This window comes from Lagenorhynchus albirostris, chromosome 17 (assembly GCF_949774975.1).
Source record: "Lagenorhynchus albirostris chromosome 17, mLagAlb1.1, whole genome shotgun sequence".
NCBI lineage: Eukaryota > Metazoa > Chordata > Mammalia > Artiodactyla > Delphinidae > Lagenorhynchus > Lagenorhynchus albirostris.
The window spans coordinates 81,222,359-81,240,663 of record NC_083111.1 but is presented as its reverse complement, the minus strand read 5'-3'; the positions used below and the strand labels follow the sequence as shown (position 1 = coordinate 81,240,663).

The following is an 18,305-nucleotide window of genomic DNA, read 5'->3' as shown; positions in this document are numbered from 1 at the left end:
CATGACTTGCGTGGCTGATGAAGCATGAGTCCCGTCAATCCTACCACCTCGATGTTGCTTAAGGCAGTAAACTTCTTTTGATCCTCATTACCTGAACTACAGCAGTGGCCGCTAAGTGGTCTCCTGCTTTTAATAATCTCCTGAGGGGCTTCCCTGGTGGCACAGTGGTTGAGAGTCCGCCTGCCGATGCAGGGGACACGGGTTCGTGCCCCAGTCCGGGAAGATTCCACATGCCGCGGAGCGGCTATGCCCGTGAGCCATGGCCTCGGAGCCTGTGCTCCACAACGGGAGAGGACACAACAGTGAGAGGCCCACGTACCGCAAAAAAAAAAAAAAAGAAAAAAGAAAAAAAAATCTCCTGAAACGTGTTTGTCTTTTTAATGTATTTATTAAAGTATATTTTATATACTGCCCCCTCAGTGTCCCGAATATAGTAACAGAGTTGCAGTTGTTTCTCACAAATGCAGTGTTTGCCCTAGGAAAGCACTGAGGAGTTGCAGCTTCTCCATTTTTAGAACGGTGTTTGGTTCTGCCGCCTCTCCTCGGTCCACAGCTTGCGGGCTTTCGGAGAAGCGCAGCCTCTCCTCCTCTCCCACGCCCCCACGCTCTTCAGCAGGGGCTCGCGTCCAGCGCCAGGCTGGGTTAAGGGCGGGTCGGGGTCCGCCCAGAGGAGGAGGAGGAGGAGCCGGAAGAACTACATTTCCCAGGCTGCTGCGCGGTTCCGGACTCCATTTCCCAGCAACGCCCGGGGCGCCCCGCCAGGACTCCATTTCCCAGAGTTCCGCGGGAGGGCCCGACCTGGTCCCGCTCCCTCCACCTAACCCCAACGCGTGGCAGGACTCTCAGCCGGCGCCTGAAGCCGCTCTCCGGGCAGGTCAGGTAAGACGCAGGTGAGACAGCGCGGGGCACGAGGGGACCCTGGGACGGGGGGCGTGGTGTGGCGAGCCGGGGCCTGGGCCTTGGGTGCCCCGTGACAGCTAGAGGAGCCTGAGGGGTACCAGGAACTGGGGGCGCAGGAGGGGCCTGGAAGCGTGGGAGGGGGCCCAGCTGCAAGATGCGGTGGGTTCGGAGGTGGGGCCAGGAAGGGGACCCGGGGTCGTGGGAAGCGCCTGAGGGACGTGGAGGGGCCCGGCCGTGGTGGGGTCTACCCCAAGGCCTGCTGCCGCGCTGCGCGCGCTCTCGAGAGCAGCGGAATTTCTGGGCAGCGTCCCCTCCTGTCCGGGCTGCCCGTGGGGCCCTGCAGCGGGGTCAGAGCCGTCCTGTAGCGGCCCGAGCAGATTTCCAGCTCCCAGGAAGGGGCCTCAGAGGTGGTGGCGCCCCGAGGCCTGTCCATTTCTTAGCCAGAAGCGCAACCTGCCCAGAAGGAGCCAGGCTCTCGAAGGCTAGCTGGGACCAGCTGGCCGCTGGTGGGCACCGGGTTGCATACACAGGCGCCGCCCCTTCCCCGTCTGTAGCATATGGACTTTGGCTGGGAGCAGCCCAAACGACCTGGGCCAGGAGCCCCCAGCCCCAAGGTTGGCTGCCTCCCCTCTTGTCAGACAGAGGGGAGCCGAATGTTCCCTTTCTTGGCCCAGTGGGGGTCAGGGTTGGGCCTGCAGGGCAGAGCCTGGCTCTCCCAGCTGGGTGGTAGTCCTAGGGCCCCTGTGCAGCTCTAGACAGAGGGCTTCCTGGGGAGCAGGGCTGAGAGGAGGGGATGACTCAGGCTAGATGGGTCTTTCTGGTCCCCAGTGGGCAGTCTCCTTGCGCTGCTGACCTTATACTGTGCCCGTTGCCCCAGGCCAGCCCTTGGAAATCACAGTGGGGCTCAGTGCTAAGGGCAGTGACCCTAGGCTGGGGCATCTCAGGGGAGTGGGGTTCTGTTGCCTGGGAGCGGGATGGCCTCAGCCTCACACCATTTGGCCCTGCAGGTGCAGCCAACATGGGTGAGCCCCAGGGGTCCATGCGGATCCTAGTGACTGGGGGCTCTGGGCTGGTGGGCAGAGCCATCCAGAAGGTGGTAGCAGATGGGGCCAGGCTGCCCGGAGAGGACTGGGTGTTTGTTTCTTCCAAGGATGCTGATCTTACGTGAGTGGGCTCATCCCTGGAGCAGCCCCACCATGCCCTCTCCAGACTGAGAGCTCCGGGCCAGGCCTGTTCCTGGGCCTGGTAGCCTCAGGTCAGGCCCATCCCTGCCAGGTGGCTGGCCTGGCCTGGGTGTGTGCAGTTTTGCTCCTGGGCAAACTTCCTCCCATCTCTTCCTGGAAGCCCACACCCTCATGCCAGCCAGGGCCTGACCCTCCCACCTTCGGCCCCGCCTGCCTCCTGCCCCCAGTGCTTTCAGCCAGGGTGCTAGTTCCCTTGGGCCTCCAAGCAGCCCCTGATGGCCCGGCCTCCCCTCAGGGACGCTGCACAGACCCGAGCGCTGTTTGAAAAAGTCCGGCCCACACATGTCATCCATCTTGCTGCAATGGTGGGGGGCCTGTTCCGGAATATCAAATACAATTTGGACTTCTGGGTAAGTGAGGGGGCCCCAGTGAGCACTGGGAGCCAGGACCCCGGATTCTGGGAACTTCCTGGCCTACTTCCCAAGCTCCTGTTCCGGCCCCGGGAAGTCCCTGAGGGGCCCCCAGTGACCCACACTTGATTTGTAGGTAGAGGGGCACGCAGGTGGGCCTGGGGGCATTTGGCCGAATAGGAAAAGCCTCAGAGCTAACCTGGGGGTTGGAGGAGCTGAAGCAAGCCAATGTTTGCCTTGTGACCCCCGGCTGGTTCCTGCCCCCTGGGCCTTCAGACCCTCCTGGTTCCAGGAGGTCCAGCTGCACTGAGCCAGGCCCACAGTGTGCTCAGGGGTGCAGAGGTGCGTGAGCTGGGCTCTGGGCCTGCAGCATGTGCCCTGAGGGGTTGCACGTGTGGGGCAGGGGCAGGAGGAGAGCTGGGCTCGCCCACAGCCCTGCCCCTGCCTGGCTGGGCCTCTGAGGGCTGGCCCATCGTCTCTAAAATTGGCCTTGGCCTGGTTTGGCCCTGCATCGGGCCTGGGATAGCATAAGCTTAGACCAGATTTTCCCTGGGGGCCCCTGTCGCCACAGGGCCCTCCTCGTCTCAGTGACAGCCTTTGCAGCAGGCTGCCCGGCCACCACCTCTCCCCAGACCACCCAAATGCCCTGGCCAGCTGAAGTCCCCGGAAGGGGCTGGAGGAGGGGTGTGGCCAGCCAAGGCTTCACTGCTGCTGAGCAGTAGAGCAGGGTGAGCTCCTGGGGGTGCGGGAGTGGAGCCCCCTGGGCTCCTGGCTCGCACCTCACCTGCCTAGCCCACAGCAGCCCCTGTGGGCAGGCTCAGCCCTGAGCTTACGGGTGTGGCCCTCTCCTCAGGGCCCTCCCCCAGCCTCAGAGTAGGAAGGCCTGGACCGTCCTACAGCCCTGGGGGTGGGACTAACAGGCTGGGAGGGGGCCATGGTTTCTGGACAGTGGGTCCTGGGAGCTGGTAGAACCGCTGGCTCAGGTACTGCCTGCCAGGGTGTGTCCGCACTTCTGTCCCTGGAGGGGCAGGTAAGGGCTGGCATCCTGCCTGGGGCCTGAACCCTGCCCTGCCCCTGCCCCCTCAGCGGAAAAACATACACATCAACGACAACGTGCTGCACTCGGCCTTCGAGGTGGGGGCGCAAAAGGTGGTCTCCTGCCTGTCTACCTGCATCTTCCCCGACAAGACCAGCTACCCTATCGATGAGACCATGGTGAGGGGCGGGGCTGGGGCGGGGCCTGGCCTGGGGGCAGGGCTGAGAAGCAGCGGCTCCTCTGCTCCCCCAGATTCACAACGGACCCCCGCACAGCAGCAATTTTGGCTACTCTTACGCCAAGAGGATGATCGACGTGCAGAACAGGTCCTCTTCCCGCGCGTGCCAGGCTGAAGCCAGCCAAGAGCGGGGAAGGGGGCCCCAGACGCCCTGTGGTGGGTGGGCCCAGGGGGCCGCCCTGGCAGGGCGCTCAGATCTCGGCTCCCCTCCTCGCTAGCCTCGGCTGGGGCGGGGCTCGCCCGTGATCCGAGGATGAGGGCCAGAGGGGATGCTGTGCCCCCGCAGGGCCTACTTCCAGCAGCACGGCTGCACCTTCACCGCTGTCATCCCCACCAATGTCTTCGGGCCCCATGACAACTTCAGCATCGAGGACGGCCACGTGCTGCCTGGCCTCATCCACAAGGTGCATCTGGCCAAGAGTGAGTGACCGCCACCCATGGCACAGCTGTGCTTGCTTGATGGGGCCCCTGGGGCCCAGCGGGGAGGAGGGGCGCTGCCGGCACGTCCCCTCTGACACCCGCCCTCCCCACCCTGCAGGTCGCAGCTCAGCCTTGACAGTGTGGGGCACAGGGAGGCCTCGGAGGCAGTTCATCTACTCACTGGTTGGTGCCGCGAGGGGCACAGCTGTTCCCCAGAACGTCTCCTGGAGCTGCCGTGCTGGCTGTGGGGAGGCATGAGGGAGCCTAGGAAGGGCCGGGTGTCCAGGCTGAGCCCCCAGGGGAGCAGCCACTGGTCCTTGCTGGGTCTGTGTACGTTCCATTCCCCAGGGACGTTGCTGGGTACAGCTCTGAGCTCATCAGGAGAAAGGACTTGGGGCTGAGCTGGCCAAGCACTGCCCAAAGGGGGGTACCCCGGGCCCCAGCCAAGCCTGGGCTGCACCCCGCCAAGCAGGAGCACTTGGGAGAGGTGACCTGGGCCCGTTTGGCCGTAATTTGTGGCCTTTGACCCTGGCTGTCTGACCTCCAGGACCTGGCCCGGCTCTTTATCTGGGTCCTGCGGGAGTACAATGAGGTGGAGCCCATCATCCTGTCAGGTGGGTGCCCTGCAGTCCCACCCCCATCGCAGTGGCGCAGGACACCCGTCTGTCCTGAGAGCCGCTGAGCAGGGCTGCGGGAACGTCTGTGGGGCTGGGCGGCAGCGGGTCCAGGCAGAGGAGGCCTGACCTGGCCACTGGCTCCTCGGTCCCCACAGTGGGTGAGGAGGATGAGGTGTCCATCCAGGAGGTGGCTGAGGCTGTGGTGGAGGCCATGGACTTCCACGGGGAGGTCACCGTATCCTTTGGTTCTAGGCGGGAGACCGTGGGCCTCCCTGCAGGAGGCCGTGGGTGTGACGCACCCATGGCACTCACCCTGGCAGCGGGGGGTGAGGGTGTCTGCTGCTTTCTCCTGGAGGCTCCCCCTGGGAAGGCTAGACAAGCTTCAAGGACAGGCTGGTGGAAGGGTGGGCTGCCCCTTCTGCCGTGCCCTTAACCAGGTGCCTAGTTTGATACAACCAAGTCGGATGGGCAGTTTAAGAAGACGGCCAGTAATGGCAAGCTGCGGGCCTACCTGCCCGACTTCCGGTTCACGCCCTTCAAGCAGGGTGAGCCCTCCCACCCCATCCCTCAGGACCGCCCGGCCCCTCCCCAGGCCTCAGCTTCCCTACTGCCAGTTGGGGGTGGACGCCCTGCAGCTTTGGCCTCCACGCCCTCACCGTGGAGGCAGGACACGGGGTGACTGCCCTACGTCCCTGGGCCTCACCCGCCCGCCTCTGCAGCCGTGCAGGAGACCTGTGCCTGGTTCACTGACAACTACGAGCAGGCCCGGAAGTGAAGTGTGCGGCGGGAGCGGGTGCTGCCCTCTCCCCGGCGCTCAGCCAGCAGAGCCCAGCGGCGGCCACTCAGAACCTGCCGGGGCTGAGGGCACTGCCCTCGTGGCGGCCGGCCCCTGCCCCATGCCCTCTGCCGGGGCAGACCTGGCTGACTCTCCGGTGAGGCCACCGTTCACACCGTCCTCAGGGAAGCCAAGGCCTGGCCAGGCCCAGCACCCTGCTCCCCGACGCCAGTCGCAGAGCATGTACACTTCTGATCCCTGGGAGCCAATAAAGTGCGTTTCCACAGGCCTGGCCCCGGCAGCTCTGTATCAGCCCCCCATCTCCCCCGCCCCAGCACTGCCTCCTGAGCCTGGCCAGCCCCCAAGAGCTGCTGGGCCACGGTGGCCAACTGTCCCTGGGGTAGAAAGGCAGCAGTGGCCGGAGACACGGAGAGGTGGGTGTGTGGGCACGTGGCAGGAGAGGCTGGACTGTCAGCCGGCGGGGACAAAGGGCAGGCACCTGCGGCAGTCCCCACCGGCTGCGGCGAGAGCCGAGCCTCTCCACGCACAGCCAGGTGCAGGCCTGGGTAACCTGCACTCCCCGGGCTTCCCCCCCATCCCCAGGACTTTGGGGAAAGAGGCTGGGTCTGGGTTTGGACAGGCTGAGCAGGTACACAGATGGATCTGAGGAGAGCAGTGGAGAGCAGTTCAGGCCTGGCCCCTCATCTCCCTAGCCTTCAGGTAGCAGCTTGGGTGCTGGGGCTTGGCCTGCCCTTCTCCCATGGGCAGCAACAGGTGTCACGCAAGAGTGGGCCTGGCGGGCACCGAGGTGAGCGGCACAGGCCTCCCATCCTCAACAGGAAGGTCTGGACCGGTTGACCCCCCGGCCCCCGCCTAGCCAGTCAGTGCCGGGTGTGCTTCCCCCAGGACCCAGGCACCTTCCCTGGCTCCGGGGCCCACCTCCCCTGGGGCACCCTTTGCTGTCTTCACACCAGTGACTCCCAGCTCTCTTCTGGCCCCAGGTGTGCCTGCCGCGTCCCTTGCTTCCTTTGCTCATTCAGGCGCTATGGGCTGCCTTCCCTGTGCCGGCCACGCAAGCCCCACCCTCCGTCCCGTGTCCAGCTGATGCCTCCCTGCGTTTGTTACCACCACCCCGGCCCACGGGCCTCTCCAGGGGCCAGTCCTGCCCCTCTCACATCAGTGCCTCCCCACCTCTTAGGTCTCTGCTGACTGAGGCCCACCCCACCTGCTTGCTTCTCTGGAAACACCTCCCCTCCCCCACCCCCCAGGGCTTGGAGCTCCAGGACCTGGTCGGCCCTTCATGCTGTATCCCCTGGGTGCCAGCCCTTTGTGAACCTGAAGGGTCTGCCCCTGTGGGCGTTCAGGGAGAGGGGGAGGGGTGGTCCCTGAGTTGGAGCTTGGATCAGCCAAGTGAGAATGGGGGAAGGAGGCCCTGCGCGGGGCAGAGAGGCCTGGACGTGCCTGGCCGGACACAAGTAGTGGTTGTGTGTCCTGACTTGTCCCTTGGGTTATGGGGTGTGTGTGTTTATCGTAGAGGGGCTGTCTCTCCAGCCAGAATGCAAGTCTGCGGGGTGGGGGTTTGTGCACTCCACTGCCGTGTGCCCTTCGTTCCCAGCCCAGAGCAGGGCCCCCACGCTGAAGGGGCAGCGTTGAAGGAATGAAGGGATCTCATTGTTGAAGAGCTCTGAACGTGTCAAAGTAGAGTTTAAAGAAAATAACATCTTTAGGGCTTCCCTGGTGGCGCAGTGGTTGAGAGTCCGCCTGCCGATGCAGGGGACACGGGTTCGTGCCCTGATCTGGGAAGATCCCACATGCCACGCAGCAGCTGGGCCCGTGAGCCATGGCCGCTGAGCCTGCGCGTCCGGTGCCTGTGCTCCGCAACGGGAGAGGCCACAACAGTGAGAGGCCCGCGTACCGCAAAAAAAAAAAAAAAAAAAAAAAAAAATAACATCTTTAAAATTCAGTCTTAAAAACTGCAATCTTAGTTCTTCAACCTTGTTTTTCCCATGTCAATCAAAAATTACAAGCACAGCGCACACCCACACCCACCCTCCCCCTCTCAGTCTCTAAGGTGGGCCCTGGCCCTGGCGAAGCACTCCATCTCCCACAGAACCAGCAAGAGGGGCCAGGTCTCCGCTGGGGACCTAGGCCTCATGAAGGTCTCCCCTGCAGCTCCCTGAGAGGCCCTCAGAAACCAGAATCCAGGCTGGCCTGAGGACCTCCTTTAACAGAAAAGCAGACCCCTGCTCCCACGTTTCACTGGCTGTGCCAATTTTATGCTGTCACCCAGACCCACTGCAGCTCGGGGAAGAGCTGACCACAGGCCCTGACCAGGCAACCCTGTCCGCCACACCTAGGTCCACTGGCAGGCTCCGAGCGGCCTGAGGCGCCCACCTCTGGGACAAGACCAGAGGAGCCCCCACCCTTTCCTGCCCTTCGCCTTTAAGTGACCAGCTCAAGTTGCCCTTTGGGAAATTTCACACATCGGGACAGAAGCCAATACAGTATCCTGGCCGCCCGCCCGGCGCCCCGCGCCGCGGCCCACCCCTCCTCGCCCTAGATCTCTCCGGCCAATGAGCTGCGAAGGGGTGAGCCCAATTGGTAGCGATCGATAGAGCGTGGAGCCCGCGGGAGGGGGCGGAGCGTGAGGTCTCGGCAGCCAATGGACGAGGGCAGGTGCTGGGCGGTGTAGCCCATTGGCGGCGCTGAGGGCGCGGGCGGGGCGCGGCGCGGGGCGGTGGCGAGATGGCGGCGGCGGTTGCGGCGGACTCTGGCCCGAGGCGCGTGGGCTTCGTGGGCGCCGGCCGCATGGCGGAGGCCATCGCGCAGGGCCTCATCCAAGCAGGTGGGGCGCGTGGGGTCCCGGGCCCGCGGGCTAGCGGGCGTCCGACACCGGCCTGTGTGGGAGGGACGGGCTTACTTCTCCGTAGCTCACCTGCCCCACGGAGCCCCGGGCAGCACGGGGCCCTCCGCGCAGGGGCCCCAGGGTGGGGCTGGCCGGCGGGCGTGGGCCAGGGCGGCACGCGGACCCTGTGCCTCCGGTCTCTGCTTCCTCTGGGAGCGCGGCTGGAGGGGTTGTGGTGGAGAGGCTCAGCGCCGGCCGTCCCCACGTCCGAGTTGAGATGTGCTGTGAGTGCACAGAATAAAATATACGCCGAATTTGGAAGATTTATCATCCAAACAAAAAATAACGTATCTTAGTAACTTTTAATATTGATTAGGTGTTGGAAGGGTGACATTTTGGCTACCTTGAGTTAAATAAAATGTACTACAATTCACCCGTTTCTTCCTACTTGTTTAATAAGACTACTAGAAAATGTGAAGTTACGTGTGTGGCTCGAGCGATACTTCCCTTGGACAGCCCTAGCTTAGAGCGCGGGATCTCCTGCCGACGTCCTAACCTCGTGCCTCGGTCGAGCTGCCTGACCGCTCTGAGCCTCCGACTCTTTCTGTTTGTTCGCCGGCTGCAGCCCTAGTGTCCGGCACTGTGCACATTTGGGGCCACATCATTCTCCGTTCTTCACATTGTAGGCTGTTTAGCCCCTTGCCTGGCTGCTCCCCACTAGGTGTCAGTGACACCCCCAGTTGTGACAGCCAAAATGTCTCCAGACACTGTCAGTGTCCCCGGTGGGGGGGGCAAAATCATCCTCGGTCGAGCACCACTTATAGCAGGGATGGAGGTTCCACAGTCTTTAGAAACCTTTATATGTAGATATGGACTGGTTTTCTGCCTTCAGCCATATGTCAAGGTCTAGAAAGGTCAAAATCATCAGAAAACAGTTTACTGCAAGTCTCAGGTGTTTTACCTGTAAAACCTGGAGTATCACCTGCCTCCCCTGCTGCACGGAGTCTCACAGTGCTGCCACCGTCTCTTGAGGCCGTGGGGTGCACTTCTGCCTTCCTGCTAGACTTTACAGAAATCTGATCTGTAGAGGATTTCTACCAAACGGGCACTGAGCCTCTGCTTGGATGTCCCCGTACAGATGCACCCCCCTCCGGAGGAAGCTCATCCCCCACCCCAGCCTCCCTACCCACCATGCCCCCTCCCCAGCCTAACTGTTCCCGGAGGCAGGGGTCCCTGGGATCTGGGTCCTCATGAGACAAGGCAAGCTCCCGGCCCCTGTGTCCGGCAGGGCGTCTGGCCTCAGCAGCAGCAGCAGGTGGGCAGCGATGACTGCTGAGTAGAATCAAGTGAGGCTGGTTGCCTGGTCCCAGCCGAGTGGAGCGGCCCCGCCAAGCACCTGGCTTCTTGGAGAGGCTCCGCGTGGCCCAGGTGTGGCTGAGCCTCAGAGACCTGCTGTAAGGGGCCTGCCAGGCTGGCTTCTCCCCGCGCCACATCCTCACTGACACCCCCTACCTGCCTTTGCCTTTCCTTCCAGGAAAAGTGGAAGCTCAGCACGTGCTGGCCAGCGCACCGACGGACAGGAACCTCTGCCGCTTCCGGGTGAGCCGGGCAGCTCCTCTGAGTGGAGGCTTCCCAGGGCTCAGATGGCTCTTGGCTCCTTGGGGCCAGGGAAGTGCTGCTTACTTAGCTAAAGTTTTGAGACGGGCTGGGCTGGGCTGGGGAAGGGGAGGTCCAAGGCCAGAAGGAAAGTCAAGGTTGTGGGGGGCCCGGGTGGGGTAAAGGGGTGTGTGTGTGCGTGTGCGTGTGCGTGTGCATGCTGGACGGGCGGGAATGTCACGGGCACTCACTGGGATCAGAGGGCTCGAGGAGGTGCTGACACCAGGGCCATCTGAGGTTGGATCCTGAGCGAGAACGGGTGGTCTGGGCGCGTCATGGGCATTAGTTTAGGGCCGTTTGCAATGGGGGGCCCGTGGGATTGCAGGGTGGGCTCCGGCAGGGAGGGCCGTGGTCTGGGAGGATGCCCGCTGACGTGGGCCTGGTCCCGGCAACCCTGCTGCAGGCCCTGGGCTGCCAGACCAGCCACTCCAACCGGGAGGTGCTGCAGAGCTGCTCGCTCGTCTTCTTTGCCACCAAGCCCCACATCCTGCCGGCTGTCCTGGTGGAGGTGGCTCCTGTGGTCACCGCTGAGCACATCTTGGTGTCTGTGGCTGCTGGGGTCTCCCTGAGCACCCTGGAGGAGGTGAGTGGCCTGTCGGGGTGCAGTGGGGGCTGAGGCTCTGACCCCAGGGTGGGCTCTGCTGGCCTCCCACCCCTGCCATCCCAGCCCGGCTGCAGCCTGGGTCCAGCCCTTCCAGAAACCAGGATGGATGGGTTGGGGGGCAGACAGCCTCTCAGCCGGCCTGCACAGGCGGCCAGGTGGCTAGGGGGCTGGGGTTAGGGCTCCTCCCACCTGGGGTTAGGGCGCCACGCCCGGGAAGTAGCGGGGAGCCTGCTCTGGCCCGGCGTGTGCCTGCCCGGCAGCCTGATCCCACAGCCGCCCTGATCGCAGCCTCTCTCCCGCCAGCTGCTGCCCCCGATGGCACGAGTGCTGCGAGTCTCGCCCAACCTGCCCTGCGTGGTCCAGGAGGGGGCCATGGTGATGGCACGGGGCCGCCATGCTGGCAGTGGCGAGGCCGGGCTCCTGCGGACCCTGCTGGAGGCCTGCGGGCAGTGCGAGGAGGTGCCCGAGGCCCAGGTGGACGTCCACACTGGCCTCAGCGGCAGCGGTGTGGCCTTTGTGAGTGTCGTCTGGTCCCCGCACCCCAACCCCTGCCCTCACAGGCCGGCCCTCCCTCGGCAAAGTGGGGCCTTGTGGAGCCCCCCCGACAGCCCCTGGCCCCATGGCTCCCCGGCTGGGTCCGCAGCTCCCCGTGTGCGCCACCCACCCCCTGTTATCTGTGCCTTCCTGGGCCTTTGAGGCCGGCCCCTTGGCAGACCCCTGGGCTCTGGCCTCGGCTCTGGTGGCTGGTGTGCAGGACCTTGTTCCTGAGGGTCCCCAGCCTTTTCCAGGCTGGGTTCTGTGTCCAAGGGAGTGCTGGCTTTGTCCCCGCCCCCCGCTGCTACAGGTGTGTGCCTTCTCGGAGGCCTTGGCCGAAGGAGCCATCAAGATGGGCATGCCCAGTAGCCTGGCCCACCGCATTGCCGCTCAGACCCTGCTGGTGAGACCCTGCTGCCCGGTCCTGGGGGAGCGTGTGGAAGGGGAGGGGGCAGCACGCCTCCTGGGAGCTGTGGGAAGGGAGAGGGCAGGCCTGAGCAGCCTGGGCTGAGACGGGGCGGCGGGGGTGGGGGTGGGGCTGAGCCGAGGAGGGGCTGCTGGCCTCCCCCGAGTCACCCCAATGCCACTTTCCCCAGGGCACGGCCAAGATGCTTCTGCAGAAGGGGCAGCACCCGGCTCAGCTGCGGACTGACGTGTGCACGCCCGGCGGCACCACTATCTATGGGCTCCACGCGCTGGAGCAGGGCGCGCTGCGGGCGGCGGCCATGAGCGCCGTGGAGGCTGCCACCTGCCGGGCCCGGGAACTCAGCAGGAAGTAGGGCGCAGGCACTGGGTGCAGGCCGTGGCCACCCCCCAGCCCCTTCCCGAGGACTCGGGTTCTCTCCAGCCTGCAGGCCAGTGGGGGAGCTGCTTGAGGTGTGGGAGGCTGGGTGGAGAACAGGTCCTGGCCAGCGGGGATCACAGCGGGCTGTGGGCCCCCCTCCAGACCCTGAGCTCGCGGCCAGCGGCAGGTGGAGCTGGTCCTGATGACCCTTCCTTGGGTCAAGGGTCCTGGAGGGTCCCACGGCCTGGCCTCTGACTGCAGGATTTGGTTCTTAGCATGTCTGTGAAAGGACCAACAGGCCAGGAAAGCCAGCAACTTAGGGCCCTAAGCAAGGACGAGGCGCCTCTGGGTGCGGGGCAGACTACCTGCAGCCCAAGGCTCACAGGGGCCTCCCCACCCCACACGGGCCCTAGTGCTGGAGCCCCTTCCTTCCACCCGCCAGCTGTGAGGCTCACGGCAAAGTGATCCCCGGGCTGTGAACAGGGCTTACACGGCAGCCTGCCCCTCACGGCCCGCACAGCGCTGAGCCCCCACCACTCCAGCCTTCATGGGCGGCTGGCCCTCAGCCAGCGACTGTCCGTCTGACCCTGGCCCTTCCACCTGCTAGAAGGCTCAGCCTGAGTCCATTTCGGCGCCTTTTCTTTCACTTTTGAACCGCGGCTGTCCTCTAGCACGGAGCAAGCAATATTTAACTGGAGGCTGGTCAAACCCAATGCCAAGTGCCTGGAAGCACGTCTCAGGCAAGGCCCAGGATACTGGCCCAGACTCGGAGCTGTGGGTGTAGGTGGTCTGGGCACAGGGCTTCCCATCACCCGAGAGCTCTGCAAGGGTAGGCTCCCCCTGCCCCCGCCCAGCCCTCCAACCTCACCCTCAGCTGTACGTCCATGGGTCCCCGCCACGTATCTTCCAACAGAATCCCTGAGGACCAGGCAGGGCTCGGCTTGGGGAGTGGAAGATGCACCTCTGCCCAGCCCTGCCCTTAGGCGGTCACCTCCTGAATGTGAGGTGCCCGGTGAGCCCAGCTGGTGATGGCCCGTGACAGGAAATGCCAGTTGAAGAGGGCCTGACCCAAGAACGGCAGCTTGGGGCGGGGGCGGGCAGGGTTGCAGCCCAGTCACTGGCCGGCCAAGTCCCTTCACCTTATACTGCGAAGCTAAAATTACTTTTCTCAGAAGCTGGCGGATGTGAACTTTTTCCATCAACGTTGTCCCTTTCCTGTACCCTCCCCACAAATAAGACTAGAACAGGGATCACGTGACGCTGGCGCATCCAGCCTTTATTAGAAAGCGTGCTGGGCCTATCTGGCCGGCGACCTCTGCTGTCAGTGAGGTTGGCTGTGAAAGGGTCCCTCGACAGGGCAAGCACCCTTGCCCCCGGGGCTCTTGGGCCAGCAGGCTGGGGGTCCCAGGAGGCCCGAGCCCCTGCTGGAGGGCGCCCCCTTCCTCTCACCCCGCGCTTCGGTCCAGCTGTCACCTGGGGGCTCATTCCCAAGCGTGAGGCCCCTCGGGCAAGCTTGGCCTCACACGGGTTCCCTCTGATGCTGCAGCCTGGTCTTGCCCTCCCAGCCCCCAGCTGGGCTGGCTTCAGCAGAAGCCACAAGCTCCCCTTTCCACCTGCAGTGCTTTCCCGCTGTGCCTACCACCAAGCCCACGGGGCCAGCCCTGACGGTGACTGACCAGGGGCTGCTTTTTCGAATCAGTGATCTTTACCGCCTTGAGGATTTGTCAGAGGGCTGTGAACAGGATGGGGAGAGCATGGTGGCTGTGTCCCTGAGCACCTCCCAGGCCACAGGGGTCCCACACCCTCACAAGAGACGTGTAATCCTTGAGGGCAAGAAACCCAGTCTCCAGCATGGTGCCCAGCACTCTGCAGGTAGGGCTGCTGAAGGAGTTCAGGCAGCAACTAAGACCCCTCCCTCTGCCATCAACCGCCTTACCCTCAGCACAAACCGGGGAGCGGCTTAGATGCCCCGGGCCCAGCAGGTGTCGGCAGTGAGGCCATTTCACCCATTCTGCAGAGAAAAGCTGGCGTCTCCCACAGGAAGACCCTGCCCTGTGGTTCACAGTGAGGTGAGCCCAGGGAGGTGGGTGGCCTCGTGCCAGAGCTGCGATGGGGCCCGGGGTCACAAGGACCGTTGCTGGGGCTGCGTTCGGGGCCAGAGCCACCCTCTTCATGTGCAGGGCCCGGTGGCACCAGTGCCCCCATTCTAGAGGGGACAGCTTCGGAGGTCCTTGGGCGAGGTAGTCCCCAGCCCAGCAAAGCGAAGCGGCTCCCAGACCCACCCTTGACGGGCCCCCTAACTCTTCAAGGCCCCAGGCCAGCCCGCGCTGTGCCTCGTTTCCACTCTGCCCATCCAGGGCCTTGGAGACCGGGCAGAGCCACCTCCTGGGGCGCAGCCTTGGTTCTCCAGGGGGGACGAGGCTGGAGCCACGTGAGAGGAGGTGGGAGGCCCTGTCCTGCTGGCCGGTTCTCAATACCAACTGCAGTCGCCCTGCCCAGGCTCCGGGGTGCAAGAGGATTAAAGGCTGAGACAGGATACTTGGCAAGAGGGGCAGTGCTGCTGATGCTACCAGAGGCCACCCTCGCCCGGTGCCCACCTGGGCTCTGAGGTCTGTCTCTCCACAGGACCCTATAGGCGGGCAGGGCAGAGGACCTGCTGGCCATCGTGACCAGGAGCTCCCGGCCTGGGTCCCCGGGTCGCCACCAGCTGGAGAGGCAGGTGGTGTAACATGCGAGACATCCTGAAGCCCCGTGCAGCTGCTTGGTTAGACCCAGGGCCAGCGTAGACCGCCAGAGGCTCCTGCAGGTGTGCAGGCTTGACACAGATGGAAGTGGAGGTGCCAGGTGGGCCCCAGCAGTTGCGGCTGGAGGCTGCTGCCTGGGCCTGGCTAGCCAAGCCTCCCTTCTCTTGTTTCCAAATCCTACATACTGTCCCTCAGCTTTCAGATTTGACATACACATACATATGTGGTTTTTTTTGGGGGGGGTGGTTCCAAGGAACAGTTTATGTCCTTGCTCTGGGGGTGCCCAGCCGTCCTACCGCCGTGCACAGCCCTCCCGTCCCACAAACACAGCACCTGTCTGTGGCCTCTGCAGTCTCAGACCACCAGGAGGATGGGGCAGGTGAGGATGAGGGCAGAGCGCTGAGGCAGGCAGCACCTCAAATCCGGCCCCACTGCCCCTCACAAGAGCTCTGGGTATCTGTGCAGGGCAGCCTCTGGGAGGCCGGGTGGGTATCTCTCGGCCTCAGGCCACCAGCAGGATCCTGAATCCAGAGCTGGACAGTTACAGAGCCCTTACCTTCTCCTTACAAACGGTGCCATCTAGGAGCCCAGTTGATGGGGCCATGGGAAGCAGCCCCTCAGCCACGCCTTGGGCAGCGCCAGGCGTGGGAGAGAAACCTGAGGGCAGGCTGGGCAGGGGAGCCTTGGAGGGAAGCTAAGGCACTGAGGGTTGTCCTGGCATGGCCGTCAGTGCCCCAGGGCTGCTCCGGGGAAACGGGATGGCTCTGGGCTCTGGGGCTGGACAAAGTGGCCTGTGGCTGGTGGGGGCACAGGGCGCTGGCCCGGCCACTGGTCTGTCATCAGGACCCAGGTCTAGTGCTCGCCAACCCCACGGAACAAGAGAGCTGTTCAGAATGTTTTCTTAAGGAAAGTTAAAAATCCGAGTGGAACAGAAACCTACAGCCCTCGCTGCACCCAGAACCTTGGGAGGCCCCGCGTGCCGGGCACCATCCTCCCTTCCAGCCCACGGAGCCCTCCACCCCGGGTCCCTGAAGCGTATCTGTTAAAGACAGACTTAACGCGCTAAAAACAAAACGAGTGGTGTGCTTCCCATTGAGACGACCGACCGCATGGCTGTGGTCGGGAGGGATGGGAGCGCCGGGCCCTCGTCCGGTACAAGTGCTGGGCGGTGTGGACAGGAACATGGCTGGAGGCCTCAGCCCCACAGGGGCCAGGGTGGGAGCACAGCCACCTGCTCTCTGATAAGTGCTGTGGTGTGTGTGCCAGGCCTGCAGGAGAGGGCACCTGGCTAAGACCGCAGACCCCACGTGCGCGCCTGCCCAGGGAGGGGAAGCAGGCGCCCGCGGCCTCTGTTCTGTCCCCACATGAAACGCGGGCACCAGTGGAGGGGACGGCCCTTCACCAACAGAGCTCCTCTGAGCCAGGCTGGGCTGGGATCCCTGCAACCCCGAGCGAGGGGGGGAGGCCACCCCAGGGGAGGGGAGGAGAGATGGGGAGGCTGTGTGTATCCCCTCCAAGTGCCGCAGGAGAAAGGCCACTGGGGGCTGCTCGGACTGGCCTGGTCACACCCCATCATCAGGGACTGCAGGAGAGGGCCCGATGCCCCCCAGCCTCCGGGCCATGCTGATCAGGGAGCGAAGCTGCACCAGCTTCAGCGGCCCTACCTCCCGGGGGTCCCGGCTCTCCAGCCATCGCAGAGCTGTCTCCAGGCCCCGCACGGCCTCCCCAGCGGAGGGCACGGCGGCCTCCTCCTCCTCCTCTCCTCCCGCCGCGACAGAGGGCAAGCTGGCTGGGGGCGGAGGGGCCCCAGGGACCAGCACGGGAGGCCGGCTGGGGCCTGGGTCCTCTCTGCAGCCGTCGGGCAGCCCCCCGTCATCGTCCAGGTGCAGCCACTCGGCCACCTCCTCGGGCGCCAGCCGCTTGTAGGCCAGGGCTGCCAGGTGCGTGAGGTCGCTAAGCACCCTGCTGCGCTCCGCGGCCTCCTCGGCCTGGCCAGCTGGCTGCCCAGCGCACTCCTCCGCCGGCCGGGGCTCGAAGGCAGCCCGCAAGCCCAGCAGCCAGCAGCGCTCGATGCTGCCTGCCTGCACCAGGTCCCAGGAGAGGCCGGCCAGGTAGAGCATGTCCTTGAGCATGAAGCTGCGCATGAAGTCCAGCGGGGACCCCCCGGCGCAGGACACGGCCAGCCGCAGCAGCTCCCGCTTGTACAGCTGCTTGAAGGCGGCCACCACCCCCTGCTCCAGTGGGGCCGGGATGTGTGCCCGGCTGCTGCCCTTGGACAGGAACAGCACCCGCACCGCCCCGTCGGGGGTCTGCAGCTCCTCCGGAGGGCCCAGGGGCTCAGGCCGGCACCTCCTGGGGGTCTCCTCGCTCTCCTCCAGCGTGGGCATCCTGGCCGCAGGGCTGGGGCAGGGCGGGTGGGCGACCAGCAGCACAGCCTTCTGCTGCAGGCAGCTGCGGCGCAGGTAGCGCCTGACGCCCGGGACGAACTCCTCGAAGAACCAGCCGCGCAGCAGCGGGCGGCTGAGCCAGGCGTCGGGGCTGTAGCGGTAGGAGGCGGGAAACTTGTCCTGGTTGTGGTGGCGCAGGCTGGGTGGGTCCGGCAACTGCCCGATGACCAGCGGCTTCAGCTTGTGGCTGCCGGTCAGGTTGGCGGCCAGCAGCACCGTCACCCGGTCGCCCCGCCAGCGACGGCCACAGCCCCCCGCGCCCAGGGGCGCGGCCTGCTCCGGAAGCAGCTTCCAGTAGAGGCCGGTGACGTTGGCGTTGTAGATCTGCTCGTCGCCGTAGCCGCCCTCGGCGGGGGCAGGGGAATTCAGGGCGCGGTCGGGCAGGGGGCCGGTGCGGGTGAGCTGCGCGGGCTCCTGCTTGACCGGCAGGCCGGGCGCGGGGCCGGCGGCTGGGGGCTCGGCCTCGCCGTAGATGCGCTGGCTGGAGATGCCGTGGCGCTTCTGCCAGCGCCAGAACCAGCCGTGGCTGGCCTTGAAGGTGCACTCGGGCCCGTAGATCTGGCGCGCGAAGGCCTCGGCCTGCGCTTGGATGAGCGGCCCCGACAGCGGCACGCCGTGCTGGCGCAGCGCCAGGAACCACGAGTAGACGGCGCGGTCGATCTCCTCCTCGTTGGCTAGCCGCATCTTCTTGCGCTGCGTGCCCACCTCGCCGCCCAGCTGCTCCAGGAACCAGCGCAGCTTGGGCTCGTCCTTGAGCCAGCCGCGCAGCGTGCCGCCGGGCACGCCGAAGTCGCGGCACACGCTGGCCTGCCGCTCGCCGCCCTTGACGCGCTCGATGGCCTGCAGCTTGTCCTTGATGGAGTAGGCCTTGCGGAAGGCCATCTTCACGGCCACGCGGGGCCGCGGCCCGGGCGCGGGGGGCGGCGGCCGCGCGGCGGCGACCGGGGCGGGCGCGGGGGGCCGCGGCGACTGCGCGGGGCGCCCGGGCGGGGGGCGGCGGCCGCGGCGCGGGGCCGGGCCGGCCGGGAGTCCCGCGGGGTACATGGTTGCTGCTGCGGCTGCGGCGGCAGCGGCAGCGGGGGCGCGGGAACCGGGGCCATACGCCCGCCCG

At 65.2% G+C, this 18,305-nt stretch overlaps 3 protein-coding genes across 12 annotated transcripts; 2 read left to right on the top strand and 1 right to left on the bottom strand.

Moving 5' to 3' along the window:
- Window positions 1–376: 376 nt before the first annotated feature.
- On the top strand, window positions 377–6,335 carry GFUS (GDP-L-fucose synthase). Of its 10 annotated transcripts, none has more exons than XM_060127697.1 (11): window positions 502–890; window positions 1,908–2,064; window positions 2,380–2,494; window positions 3,581–3,709; window positions 3,783–3,856; window positions 4,055–4,188; window positions 4,307–4,440; window positions 4,736–4,802; window positions 4,961–5,040; window positions 5,251–5,350; window positions 5,525–5,730. In XM_060127697.1, the coding sequence occupies exons 2-11, from the start codon at window positions 1,919–1,921 to the stop codon at window positions 5,578–5,580; spliced, it is 1,035 nt and encodes a 344-aa protein (XP_059983680.1). In that variant the 5' UTR covers window positions 502–890; window positions 1,908–1,918; the 3' UTR covers window positions 5,581–5,730. The 10 variants fall into 10 exon arrangements, with proteins under 10 accessions (XP_059983672.1, XP_059983675.1, XP_059983673.1 ...); XM_060127699.1 differs by having other exon boundaries at window positions 507–890; window positions 4,307–4,371; XM_060127689.1 differs by lacking the exon at window positions 4,736–4,802 and having other exon boundaries at window positions 377–890; window positions 4,307–4,371; window positions 5,525–6,334.
- Window positions 6,336–8,287: 1,952 nt separating this feature from the next.
- On the top strand, window positions 8,288–13,177 carry PYCR3 (pyrroline-5-carboxylate reductase 3). The gene is made up of 6 exons (XM_060128062.1): window positions 8,288–8,425; window positions 9,960–10,024; window positions 10,485–10,664; window positions 10,989–11,201; window positions 11,530–11,622; window positions 11,816–13,177. The coding sequence occupies exons 1-6, from the start codon at window positions 8,326–8,328 to the stop codon at window positions 11,996–11,998; spliced, it is 834 nt and encodes a 277-aa protein (XP_059984045.1). The 5' UTR covers window positions 8,288–8,325; the 3' UTR covers window positions 11,999–13,177.
- Window positions 13,178–13,253: 76 nt separating this feature from the next.
- On the bottom strand, window positions 13,254–18,238 carry TIGD5 (tigger transposable element derived 5). Its single transcript, XM_060127866.1, has one exon. It carries the CDS (start codon window positions 18,236–18,238, stop codon window positions 16,310–16,312), a length of 1,929 nt encoding a protein of 642 aa, XP_059983849.1. The 3' UTR covers window positions 13,254–16,309.
- Between the last annotated feature and the right edge of the window lie 67 nt (window positions 18,239–18,305).